General features: G+C 33.0%; 1 protein-coding gene across 3 annotated transcripts in view; it reads right to left on the bottom strand.

Annotated features, from left to right (window-relative positions):
- Positions 1-12,871, bottom strand: part of HCN1 (hyperpolarization activated cyclic nucleotide gated potassium channel 1) — a 479,788-nt gene that overhangs the window by 80,308 nt on the left and 386,609 nt on the right. For all 3 annotated transcript variants that reach the window (XM_071208085.1, XM_058308804.1, XM_071208086.1), the window contains one exon: positions 6,642-6,882. In XM_071208085.1, coding sequence (XP_071064186.1) covers positions 6,642-6,882 — 241 coding nt within the window. The remainder of the gene's footprint in view (positions 1-6,641; positions 6,883-12,871) is intronic.

Below are 12,871 nucleotides of genomic sequence, written 5' to 3' on the forward strand. Positions count from 1 at the left end.
AAACCATGCTAACAATAATCAAAAGAAAGACAGTATAGTTATATCAATTTCAGACAAAGCCAATATTTTAGTTTCTTAGACTGCTTACAGCAGATACCATGAATTGGTTCAGCTTAACAATTGGAATTCATTACCTTACAGTTTCCAAGTAGAGAAAGTATCCAAATCAAGGCATCATCAAAGTGATGCTTTGATGCAACCTGGCTGCCAGTAATCCTTGACTTCTTTGCCACATGGTAAGGCACATGGTGGTGTCTACTGGTGGCTGGTCTCTCCCTTTTCTTCTGTGTTTCATTGCCTTCAACTTCTTGCTTCCATGGCATGTGCTCCCTCTCTCCTCCCTCCACTCTCCTCTCTCTTCTCTCTCTCTCCCTCTCTGTCTCTCTCTGTCTCTCTTCATTCCCTTTTAAAAGGACTCCAGCAATAGGATTAAAACTCATCTTGAATGAGGTGGGCCATGCTTTAACTTAAGTAACTTCTTCAAAAAGTCCTACTTAAAATAGGTTTACAGTAACTGGAATGGATCAGATTGAAGAACATTTTTTTCTGGGGTACATACCACTTCAAACCACCATATTCACCTGGTTTCAGAATAAGAGAAAAATATGAGGGATATAGAGGAGCATTAAATTATGTTAAAGGGTTCTATTATCCCAGAAGATATATAATACTAAATATTTATGCATCTAACAAAAAAGCTTCAAAATACATGAGGAAAAACCTGGTAAGCGTGACCAGGATAAATAGACAAATTCACTATCATAATTGGAGACTTCAACACCCCTCTTTCACGAATTGATAGATCAACCATGGAGAAAACCAGAAGAATATAGTTGATATGATCAGTACACTCAACCAAATGAATCTCATTGACATTTATAAAATACTTTATCCAATGAATGGCAAAATACATATTTTTCTCACATGGAACATTCCCCAAGATACACCATATTCTGAGTCATAGCACACAACTTAACAAAGGGAATCAGTGAAATAAGTTTTCAGACAACAATGGAATTAAAGGAGATAGTGATAATAGAAAGATAGCTGGAAACTCTGCAAAAAATTTAAAGTGCTTTAAATAACACATTGTCAAAGAAGAAAGCACAAATGAAATAAAAATATTTGAGCTAAATTAAAATAAAAATAATTTTTCACATTTTTCAGAGACAGCAAAACAGTGCTTAGTGAAAATTTATTGCATATGACATTAAATACAAGTATTAGAAAAGAAGAAAGATCTTAATAATCTAAGCTTTCACTTTATCAAACTAGAGAATGAAAATCAATTTAATCCTAAAGCAAGAAGAATGAGGAAAAGAAAATTAGATTAGAAATTATTAGGAAAACTATAGAGAAAAATCAATGAAGCCAAGAGCTGGTTCTTTTTAAAATATTAATAGAAACATTGATAAATCCCTGTTCAAGCTAACTAGGGAGAAAAGAGAGAAGATACAAATTACCAATATCCCAAATAAAGGGGTCATCACTACTGACCCTACAGTTAAAGAAAGGATAACAACTCTGTGCACACAAATTTGAAAATTTAGATAAAATAGCAATTCTTGGAATGTGTGCACTAAAAAAGGTCACTTAATAAGAAATACATAACCTGAGTACCCTTATATCTAATAAAGCAGCTGAATAAATAATAACTTCCTAAAAAAGCAGTCACCAGGCCCAAAGATTTCACTAGTGATTTTTACCAAATATTTAAGAAAAAACTATTACAACCCTCCAGATTCTCTTTCAGAATATAAAAGTAGAGAGAACACTTCTTAATAATAGTACCCAAACCAGAAAAAGACTTTATAGTTAAGAAAAACTACAGAACAATATCTCTCATGCACATAGATGTAAAACTTGTCAAGAAATTATTACCAAATTTAACCCAAAAGACTTTCATATATTTTTATACTTTATTACACATTTAAAAATTCTACAGCATGAGTAAGTTCTGCTTACAAGACTGGCTCAACATTCATACTCAGTCAATGTAAGCTAGTCAATGTAGGCCAAAGAAAAAAAATTATATGATCATACCAATTTTACATAGAAAAAATAGATAAAATCTAATATCTATTCCTATTAAATATTCTCAGTAAACTAGGAATAGAGGAGAACTTCCTGAATTTCATAAATGATAGCCACAAAAACCTTCAGCTAGGATCACATTTAATGATGAGAATATAAATGCTTTACCCAAAGATCAGGAATAAGGCAAGAATGGCCTATATTACCACTTCTAATCAACATTATAATGGAAGTTCTAGCTGGTGAATTAACATGAAAAAATGAAATAAAAGGTATACATATTGAAAAGGAAGGCATAAAACTATCTCTATTTGTAGGTGACAAGATTGGCTATATGGAAAATTCCAAAGAACAGACAAAAAAACCTCCCTTAACAAATAAGTGACTACTATGTTCACTGGAAACCTGCCTAGTACATAAAAGTTGGTTGCTTTCCCATTTACCAGCAATGAACAAATGCATTTTGAAATACAAAAAAAAAAAAAAAAAATTAAAAAATCTAACAAAATTAATACTGCACACTATATTAGTCCAATTATATGGATTTTCAGAAAATGCAAAAGTATGTAGAGAATAAATTGATCAGTGATTGTCATGGGTTTGGGATGGGAGAAGAGTTGAACAGGTGAGCACAGGAGCTTTTTTAGGATGGTGATGATGTGGGCTATGGGTGGAAGGCTCTTTGTCTCTTCAGAAATAACTAAGTTGTTTGACTTGTGGGTGTGAAAAGGTAAGAGGCTGCAGTCCTGCCCTTAGGGACGGTGACAGCAGGCTCCAGTCCCAGGAAATGTTTAACAAAGCAAGGGCTATAAACTTTAAGTATTTAGGGAAAATGCAAAAACCAAGGCTTATCTAAAATGTCTGGAGTCCTTGCTAAAAGCTTACCTAAGATGTGAAAGAGATATATGCTAATTGAAGCCTATTGAGAACTGAAACAAAGGGACCATTTGGCCTTTCCTCTCTGTATAAAAGACGTTTGAAAATCTTGTTCGGGGCTCGGGATTCAAACTGAAAGCTCCCGAGTCCGGCCGGCCGTCAATAAACCATTTTTTTCCTTCTCAAAATCATTCCTGAGTCCTGGCCTCTCTATACTCAATTAATTGAACTTCTCTTAAATTCCACAACAGTGAAACTATTTGCTACAATACTGTATTGGTAATAAAAGAATTTAATCATTTGTTAATATACATATAACTACAGTACAAAGAGTAAACATGGTACAGAAACTAAAAAAAAAAAATTATTTCTGAGGATGGGATATCACAGGATGAATGCAAACCATGACAAAAGAATCTAACTCTTTTACAAATATATGAAACAACTTCACTGAAGTGCTGGGGAATACGATGGTAACCTAAATCCCTTCCCAAATCAGCAGAGTCTGTAAGACTAAATGCAAAAGGAATATACATAAGCACTCTCCTATAGCTAATAAAGTTGTTTCCTATGGAGGTGCATATTAACAATGCCTAAAATCACCATACATTTATACTAGAATTGAACAATTAAGTAAATGATTGTAGATGGTGGGAGCCAAGTTTCTCACTGTTAGAGTGGGAAGTCACAAATTAGCAAGGGGAAGAGACCAGAATGAGCCATATCGTAATGGATTCGTTTTGGAAACATCAGTGTGAACTCATGGTTAGCTTAATATAGGTGTAGATAGATACACACACGAACACACACCTGGGTTAATATAAACATATATGTCTCCTTGCTCTTTCAGCTAAGAGAGCCCAGAAGCAATGGCATCCGCATAGCAACAAGTATACCTATTGTTTGAATCTTGGTTTCTATGCCATTCTCCAAAGAAAAGAGCCAGAGTTCCTTGGAGAAATGCTTGGTTTTAGAACTGTGGTAGTAAAAATTAAAAATGTGCCTAGAGAATCACATAGTGCCAAAAAAGAAAAGAAAAAAACCTCAAGCAAACAACAACAATGTTGGGGAGTATTTCAAAGGGACACAAGGGCCAACTGAAATAAGTCTCTATGGCCAAAGCCAGGACAACTTTAACAAAATAATTAATAAAGAAGTATTGGATTATAACCCAAATTACAAAATACATATCCTCATTCCATAATGATATAATAAAAAGATTAATAGCTGGAATAGAACAGGTATATCTCCTTTTCAGAATAGTTTCAAAAAATCTTATGGTTCAAAACAAGAATATTCACTCATGTAAATTTTATTTCCTAGCGGTTTAACCCACATAAAGTCAGGGAGGCACATGTTTCAGTCTCTGTATAAAATGTTAGTCATAATACCAAATATAATTATAAAGTAATTTATAACTCCACTGAATTTCAAAACATTACAAATGTAGAAATCTATTCTTAATGAATATGAACATTTTAACAAGTTCTTTTCTAAACCTTTCTTCTACATAGTACACCTTTGGATTTGTCTCAAATCCTCCAACCACCCTCTCTCTGCACCTGACCTGTACATGCAGACTTTTATTTCTTACCCCCATGAGCTTTGAATCACTCTCTTTCTCTTTTATTTTCATCCAAACATTAGTATTCTGTCCTTTTAGATCCTATTAGTTTCTAAGCTTGTCCTAATATTCTTTTTCTCCTTAGCACAATCTGCACAAAAGGGAGGAGAAAGGAGAGCTGGAAGATACGGAAAGTGAGAAACATTAACATTGTCCTAGAGGAGGAGAAGAAAATCAAAGAAGTGCATTATTTTGAGTAATATTTTCTACTCCTACACAATAGGTTAATGGAGAAGAACCTTATGTTTTTTTGAGAAATAAAAAAAAAATTTCAAAACATTTCCCTCTAAATACACCTTAGCTGTGAAAGAGAAAATGTCCTAAACTCAGCATGCTATTAAAGAAACATTTCAATATTTTACAGAAAGGATGAAATCTTCCATCAATGACTGAGGAAGAATGATCTCTTTTGGAGAAAATAAAGAATCTTACCTTAAATACTTGCAAATATGTTTTGGGTGGATTAATACTAAAAATGAAAATGTAATAAAAGTATGTATAATAATAAAATATAGTAAATAATATTAAAATAATAACTAAGATAGTAATAAGAAAACCAAAGGAAATATGGAAAGGATTTCCATAATTCTGCAGTGGTCAAAACCAACTAAAGGATCACAACAATTCTACTCTCTTAAAGGAAAGGATAGACAGAATTGAATGAATAAAAATGAAGATCAAATGATGGAGGACACCAAAAACAAAGTTAAAGTACCTTAAACAATCTTGGAGAAAGTAGTTACAGCATGTTTAAAAAATATATTAGGAACTTTCCTATAAATTACTTATAAAAACATAGTAGAAAAAATATGCAAAAATAGAAATGGAAAAATAAATACCCATGATCAATAAATCTATGAAGAGATGCTTCAACTTCACTAGTAAAACTGACAATGCATACTACACAATAAAGGGATGGCACTATTACTTATTAAGAGGACAAAACTAAAAATGAGTTGACAAAGCAATGTACAACCAGGCAGTCTCATCATAGAGGCAATTTAGTGTTATTTATCTCAACTTAAAAATATGCATAGTCTTGGATCCAGCAATTCAACTTCTAGCAATTTTTGTACATAGGCATAGACATAAATATATATCTTATTATAGTAATGAAGTTGGAAACATTCCAGATTTTCAGAATTTTTAGCAAGACAAATTGCCACTCAGCTAAAGGCTACATTTCTCAACATTTTTATAGCTAGAGGTGATCCTATAACTAAATTTTATTCAATGAGATGGGAGTAGCAGTGTTGATGGCAATTTCTGGGGCACAGATCTAAAGAGAAGCTACTTGCTCTTCACTTAATATGTGTTGGAGATTGAAACATGACCTTCACAAAAGACATGTTCAAGTCCTAACCTTGGTCCTGGGGGTGTGAACCCATTTGTAAGCAGATCCTTTAAAGATGCTATAAGTTGTCACCAAACTGAGGGGAGTCAGGCCTTAATTCAACTTGGCTTAAAGTATTCACAAGCAAAAGAAATTGGATATAGATATAGAGACCACTCAAAATAGAAACTCGAGAGATTGCCATTTGATGGGGGATTGCCAAAACTAGACCATTACAGATCCCAGGAGAAAGCAAGGCCTGGTGATACTTTCATTTGGACTCCTATCTTCTAAAATTGTGAGCTAATAAATTATTGTCACTTAAGTGAAGCAATGTGCAATATTTTTCATAGCAACTGTGGAAAAGACACTGTTCCCTGCTATTGTGGACCATATTGAAATATAGTAGATGATGGAGCTCTTCTCCAGTGGATGGCAGGCAAAATAAAAGGAATCTGGGTCCTGGGGCTATAATGAAGAGAGCTCTCCCACCCTCCTGGGACTTTTGCATGAGACATGCCATCTTTTTTAAGCCATTGTTATTTAGTTCTAGTTAAAGAGGAGGAAACAATACTTCACAAACATACATTAATAAATGCACATACACTGAACATCTGACATTGGAATATGAAAACACACCAATATAGACACTTTTATGAGAATTCAAATATAAGGCAATTAAAAATCAACATTCAGATACTTCCAAAATTCTGACAGACACATATCTTAAGCAACTTAGACTTTATCATATTTTACAATTTCTTTTTTACTAACCTCCAAAATAAGAGCCATCGGTCAGCTTCATTTCTTTACTGGATTTTGTGATGACACCAGCAACACCATGTTGAATGAAATACATTTTTTTACCCACAGCTCCTTCTCGTATGATATAATCTCCAGGTTGAAACACTTCAAATCTCAATTTGCTGAGCATGGCAGTCACAAAATTAGGATCCGCGTTAGCAAAAAGAGGCATTGTAGCCACCAGTTTACGACAGTTGAAGTTGACTATCTCCTAAAGATGGCAAGAATAAGCAAATATTAAGAGAGAAATTAATTATATTAGGAAAGAAAACATGCTGAAATATATGCATTCCGTTTTAAATTCAGAACCATAAGTACATAAATTCCAATAGTCCACCTATCTCATCAATGCCAGGGATTGTTTTTATTTTGAAATTTTGTATTCTCAGCATCTAGTGTAGTGTAGGCATAGATTAAACATTTAGTAAGTTTTTGTAAAATATATAAAAGTCTCAACTAATTTTTATACTACCCATTCCTTTATTATTCCATATATGAAATTAGAACGACTACAATTTGGAAGAATTTTAGTCTTCCTTTTAACTTTTTTTTATGAAGAAGGAAAGACATCACTTCCTATTAGGTCTAACATTACTGTTTTTTGTTCCATTGTACTGAACCATTTAACACGCATCCTCTGGCAGGAATTCTGAAGAGCCTAGCTGCCAGACAAAAGCATTTTGGTATTTTCTGTTAATGTCGTTCACATTAGAGTGAGAAGTATGGAAAGTGCAGAGAAAAGTTACACAAATGAGACTCTTAACTCTTGCCTACAGTTACCAATGAATTCTGTTTCTGGGCTATATCAGAAAATTACTCTTCCCAAAGACTTGGATTTCCGTTGGAATTCTGGTACTTGAGAGAGGCTGTATTCCCCTTTTCCTGAATTTGCTTTACTTTATTTTGTTTTGTTTTATTTCTAGGGTCAGGCCATTTCTAAGTTAGTTCTATAAAATTTGCATATTTGATTTCATTCTGTGGATTCTGATCCAGATTAGACATACTGGTATCTCTCTGCACCAAAATAGGGATATGGAACCAAACATTTTGATCTTCCAAGTCATATTTGCGACACATAATAAACAATGGGAATCTAAATTTTACACCAATGTCATTGCTCTGATTATTTTCTCCAGTGAGCCCCGAAAGAAAATAATTGGGTATGAATCTGTGATCTGGCTGAGAGGTGGGAAGAGGACAAAAAGATGGTGGTACTAACAGCCTGAGAACTGAATTCCCTGTCTGAGGGAAATGTGGTATAGAAACTACTGGATTCCAGTCTAGAAAACATGGTGTACCCAAACTTTGCTTCACAAAATGACCTGATATTAGCTCGGAATGGGTCAAGAGATTCCAGCTGATACAGAGGGCACACAATTTTTGTTCCAGCATGGAAATGAAGGTGTTTTATTATCAACAATATCTGTGAGTTAAACAGTGCAGAGAAGTATCTTAATAGTGGAACATCTTAGAGATTGGTAAAATATTTTAAGATCAGCGGCAATAACCAGAAAGTGAACAAAGCAGCAAAACCAAGAGAAAAATATTAGATAGGGTACATGGTAACATGACTCAAGCCCAAATAATGCACAGATTTTGTGGATGGCTCCATGGTTGGCGTCTCTAGGGCAGTTTGTGATCAATTTTAGCTGGTTTCTTTTGGAAGTCTTGGTGAAGAGCAGGGATGGGGGGTGGGGAAATAGAATAATGTCTAGCCTATAGTAACTGTTCTCTCACTCTCTCTCTCTGTATATGAATGGATAGAAGGAAGAAAGGATGAAGGAAAGATGGAAGTTAGGAAGAAAGGAAGGAAAGAAAGGTTTGTGGAGTTTCAGCCATGTTAATAAAAGGTTTAGAAACAACAAAAAATTACTTTTATTCCTGTTGGAGAGTGGTGACTTACCACTCTTACAATGGTTTTGCAAGCAAATGACTTGAGAAACAAGTCTTCAATGTAAAAAAAAAAATGTGCTTTTATTGTTCAGACTACTTCCATACAGAAACCATGCAGAGATAAAAGGTGAAGTGGAAGTTTAAGCAAGAGAGATAAGAGATACTGCAAAGTGACAGGATGGACTATTTAAGATTTTATCATTTCACATGTAAAATGGTATAGAAAGATATTGCGCAGGAAATTGAAATTAGGATTGCAGAAGAAATAAGTTTTCAAACAAAAATAATAAAATAAAGAAATTTTTCACCTATGTTTTTTGAACTATGCAGAATTTTTCCTTCACTGTTCTCTAGCCTTTAATTTTGGAAAATAATTGGAAGAATGTTTTATAAATAAATACTTTATAAAAATATTTATAAATGGGTATTTATTTATATGAATAACTTTTCTATGATGTACTGCATATGCTGGGATAATTTCAGATTACTGCTATATTTGAAGGAATCCATTCATTTCTCTCTCTGGGAAACTTTTACTTCCACTTGAATGCTGCCTGATTGCAGCTGTAAATTCTAAAATAATTGTTAACAAAATATAGTGTGAAAAACTTCTTTCATCTAAAAACCTTTATCCCATGGGGATTTGCCTGTTTTGAGGATATACAGTTTGATGGAAATTATTCTGTAAGTCTAGAAGTGAAGCAAAACTTTTAAAATCTCTTCATCATCAATAACATTTCCTTATAGCACAGTTTCTCAAAGAAAACACACTTAAAGTTATTAATATCTCCCCTGAAGTTTAACAAAACAACTCCTCCTCCACCCATCACATTTCCTTATAGCACATTTCCTTAAAGAAAACACAGTTATTAATCACTCTAATCTCCACCTAGATTTTTTGTGGCAGTTGTTATAATCAGCCCTTTTAGCAAAATGACAGGTCTTAGTTTGAAGTATTGTCTATGTGTACTGAATTAAGGAAAGTTCAGTTTTCTGAAGAAAGCATACAGATAACTTTGGCCTTAATAATAAGGCACTCTCCATTACTAAGCTACTGTTAGCATTTTTTAAAAAAATTAATGTAATTACTTTTTTTGGGGGCAGCTTGTAGTGTCACAAAGTAGGGAAATGTTAAACCAAGCAAACAACCACCACCAATGAACAGAATGATGGGATATTCCAAACAGACACAGCAGCCAAATGAAAGAACTCCCAATGGCCAAAAGTGAAATAATTTGAGCAATAAAATTAATTATGTAATATTGCTTTATAATCCAAAGTAAAAAATAAGTAACCATCACTCCATACTGATATTCACAAATGATTGGATAAATTTTAAAATTGGTGGGGAGTGGGATATAATAGACAAATTTCTTGTGCAGAAGAATTCCAAATAATTTATACAGATAATTTTCCCTCAAGAAGAGAGGCAGAACGACCTGCCCCATATGTGTGGGCTAAGCATAATGACTTCCTTCCAAAAAGTACAGTATAGAAAGAGAGGGAAAAGAGTTATTTTTATGGAACCCTAACAACCACTACCTCCAGCCAGGTGATGAAGGTTAAAAGCAACACTAATAAGTACTACTGACTGCAGGTACTCTTGATATAATGTGATAAGAAAGGTACTTTACCTCTATGTGTTCATTCCCAAAATCCATAACACCAGTATAATCATAACAGAAACAAAAGACAACCCAAATTGAGGGACATTCTACAAAATACTTGACCAGTGCTCCTCAAAACTGTCAACTTCATCAAAAACAAAGTCTATGAAATAGTCACAGTCAAAAGGAGCCTAAGGAGATATTATAACTAAATGTAATGTGGTATGCTGGATGGGATCCTATATAGAAAAAGGATATTAAGTAAAAACTAAGCAAATCTGAATAATTTATGGACTTTAGTTAATAAAAATGTATCACAATTGGCTCATTGGTTGTGACAGATTTACCATACTAATGTCAGGTGTTAACAATAGGGAAAGCTACTTTGGGTATATGGAGTTCTAACTTTTCTGTAAATCTAAAACAGTTCTAATATTAAACATTTATTAAAGATGTGAATACTGTTCTTGGTACACATATAAAAGCAAGGCAAACAGATCTTTCAATAAATATTTGAAAAAATCATATTATTGTGCAATGTGTCTATAAATATAAGGCCTCAAGCTGGTTTCAGTTTCTCTTGCTTTGGAGTTCATAACTCTAATCTGTCAATAAGAACAAAATCTTCATATACATCTCATATTTTTCAATCAGTGGTATATGTTTTTATCAAATTTATTTTTACAAATATAAAAATCCATAATTATCTCAAATATTGAAATATGTTTTGTGCTGTGGAGGGCACCAAAAATGAGGGGGAAACAAGATGGTGTACTAAAGAAATTTCTTCCTCAAAGGAACATTACACAAATTATAAAGCATTAATATAATGTTTATTTTACATATTTATATTGGCAGCCAGAAAGGAGGTGGATTTCAAATGTTAATGTTTAAAATACAGTGATTTATTTTCTTGCTACATTTGAAACCAATTTTTGTTAAAAAATTAATTTAAACATCTAAATTTAAAGGGAAAGTAATAATTCTTGGTAAAATATAATCATAACAAATATTTAGCGTAAAGAAATATCTGAGCAGAAGTAACTTGATTTTAAAATATGTATGATATTTAATTCTCTAGACTGGACTTGATGTTGTTGCTTTACTGATGATAATTATGATGCAGAGTGCCATAATCCATAGAGGAGGTCTTGCACATAAAGTGAAGAGTTCAATATAAAAGTGTTGACTAAATAAATGCCAAGATTATGATTTCAGTAATATTCTATGTGTAAGGTGTCCTACAGGAAAATGAATGAGACCTGCAGCTGCAAAGATTCCTTTGAGGAAGAGCTCTGACAGAGCAGCAATTGAGGACAAAGAGCAAACTGGCTGGACCTCTTGATGTTTGGAGGACTTATTCTACCTCAGTATTCATTAACAGTTTTCTCAAATTCCTAGCTGGGAAGAAAATGCTGGAAAGCCCAATAAATAAGATCAGATGCTTTGGGAAATCTGAAAAACATCCCCTCTGAAATTTCAAGTTAGGAACAATCCTTGGTATTAAGTATATTCTAAGTTGGACTCCAATATATAAATTTATTTGTGTTAGTTGAGAAATTGTCTTAAATATTATGAGATAGAAATGTTATTTTCATATTTTTCTGGGACTTGTCATTCAATCTAACCAAACAACTGATACAAGTCTTCCCAATCAAATATAATTTGCTTCTTTTGCTCATCTTTATGTCTGTAACATTCATCAATGTTGTCGTATGATGCCAGTCCACTGTTTTTTATTGCAGTGTTGTGTTTCATTTTATGACCATGACACAATTTTTTATTCATTTTATTGCTGATGACATCTGGGTTGTGTACAGTTTTAGGCTAATAACATAAAGCTGCTGTGATCATTCAGGAAGCTTTTTATACTCTGATTTCTCTTGAGCACTAGGTTAGGCATATATTTAAATTAAGTATTGCCAAAAGTTTTCCAAAATAATTGTACCATTTTTTCACCCACACTGTCACTATAGGTGTGTATAATATATGTCCCATACCCTTGCAAAAATTTGATTTTATCAGTCTTTTAAATGGTAGTTCTTGGTAGCTAAATAGAGGTATCTCCTGTTTTTTTTTTTAATAAGTTATTTTTCTTTAGTATGGTTTTAATATGCATATATCCGATAAATAATGCTGTTGCACACTTTTACAAATGTTTACTAGTCAAATAGTTGTCCTGTTTCGTAAAGAGCATGGTCTAGTCTTCTCACCATTTATCTATGGTAGCAGTTCTTTATATAGTCTTTATGTGAGTTCTCTGTGGGATCTCACTTGCAAATATCTTCTCCCCTTCTGTGGCTTTTCTCTTCACTCTTAATGGTGTATTTTATTGATGTTTTGTTGGGACTTTGTTTCTGTTTGTTTAACTTTATAAAAATCAAAAAAATGGAATAAGATTACTTCAAGAAGGGTTTGTATTAACCCTAAATTAGTACTTTAGAACCATACATATTCTGAGACCCTGGGTTTGAGCAATATCTTATTTGGTTATTATAAAGAAGAATGGAAATATTTTAAGGCTCTTTATAGCACTATAATTCTATGTTGATAAGTTAAGTATCACTGTGTAAAATTCCATTTTGTGAAACACTGAATTTTGCTCCATTCTATATCATTATTATTCTAAACAGTGTATTTCTAAAAAGTTTTAAGCATGGTAGCTATAAATATAATTACCATCATTACACAAATGAATCA

This window comes from Dasypus novemcinctus, chromosome 2, assembly GCF_030445035.2.
Source record: "Dasypus novemcinctus isolate mDasNov1 chromosome 2, mDasNov1.1.hap2, whole genome shotgun sequence".
Taxonomy (NCBI): Eukaryota; Metazoa; Chordata; class Mammalia; order Cingulata; family Dasypodidae; genus Dasypus; species Dasypus novemcinctus.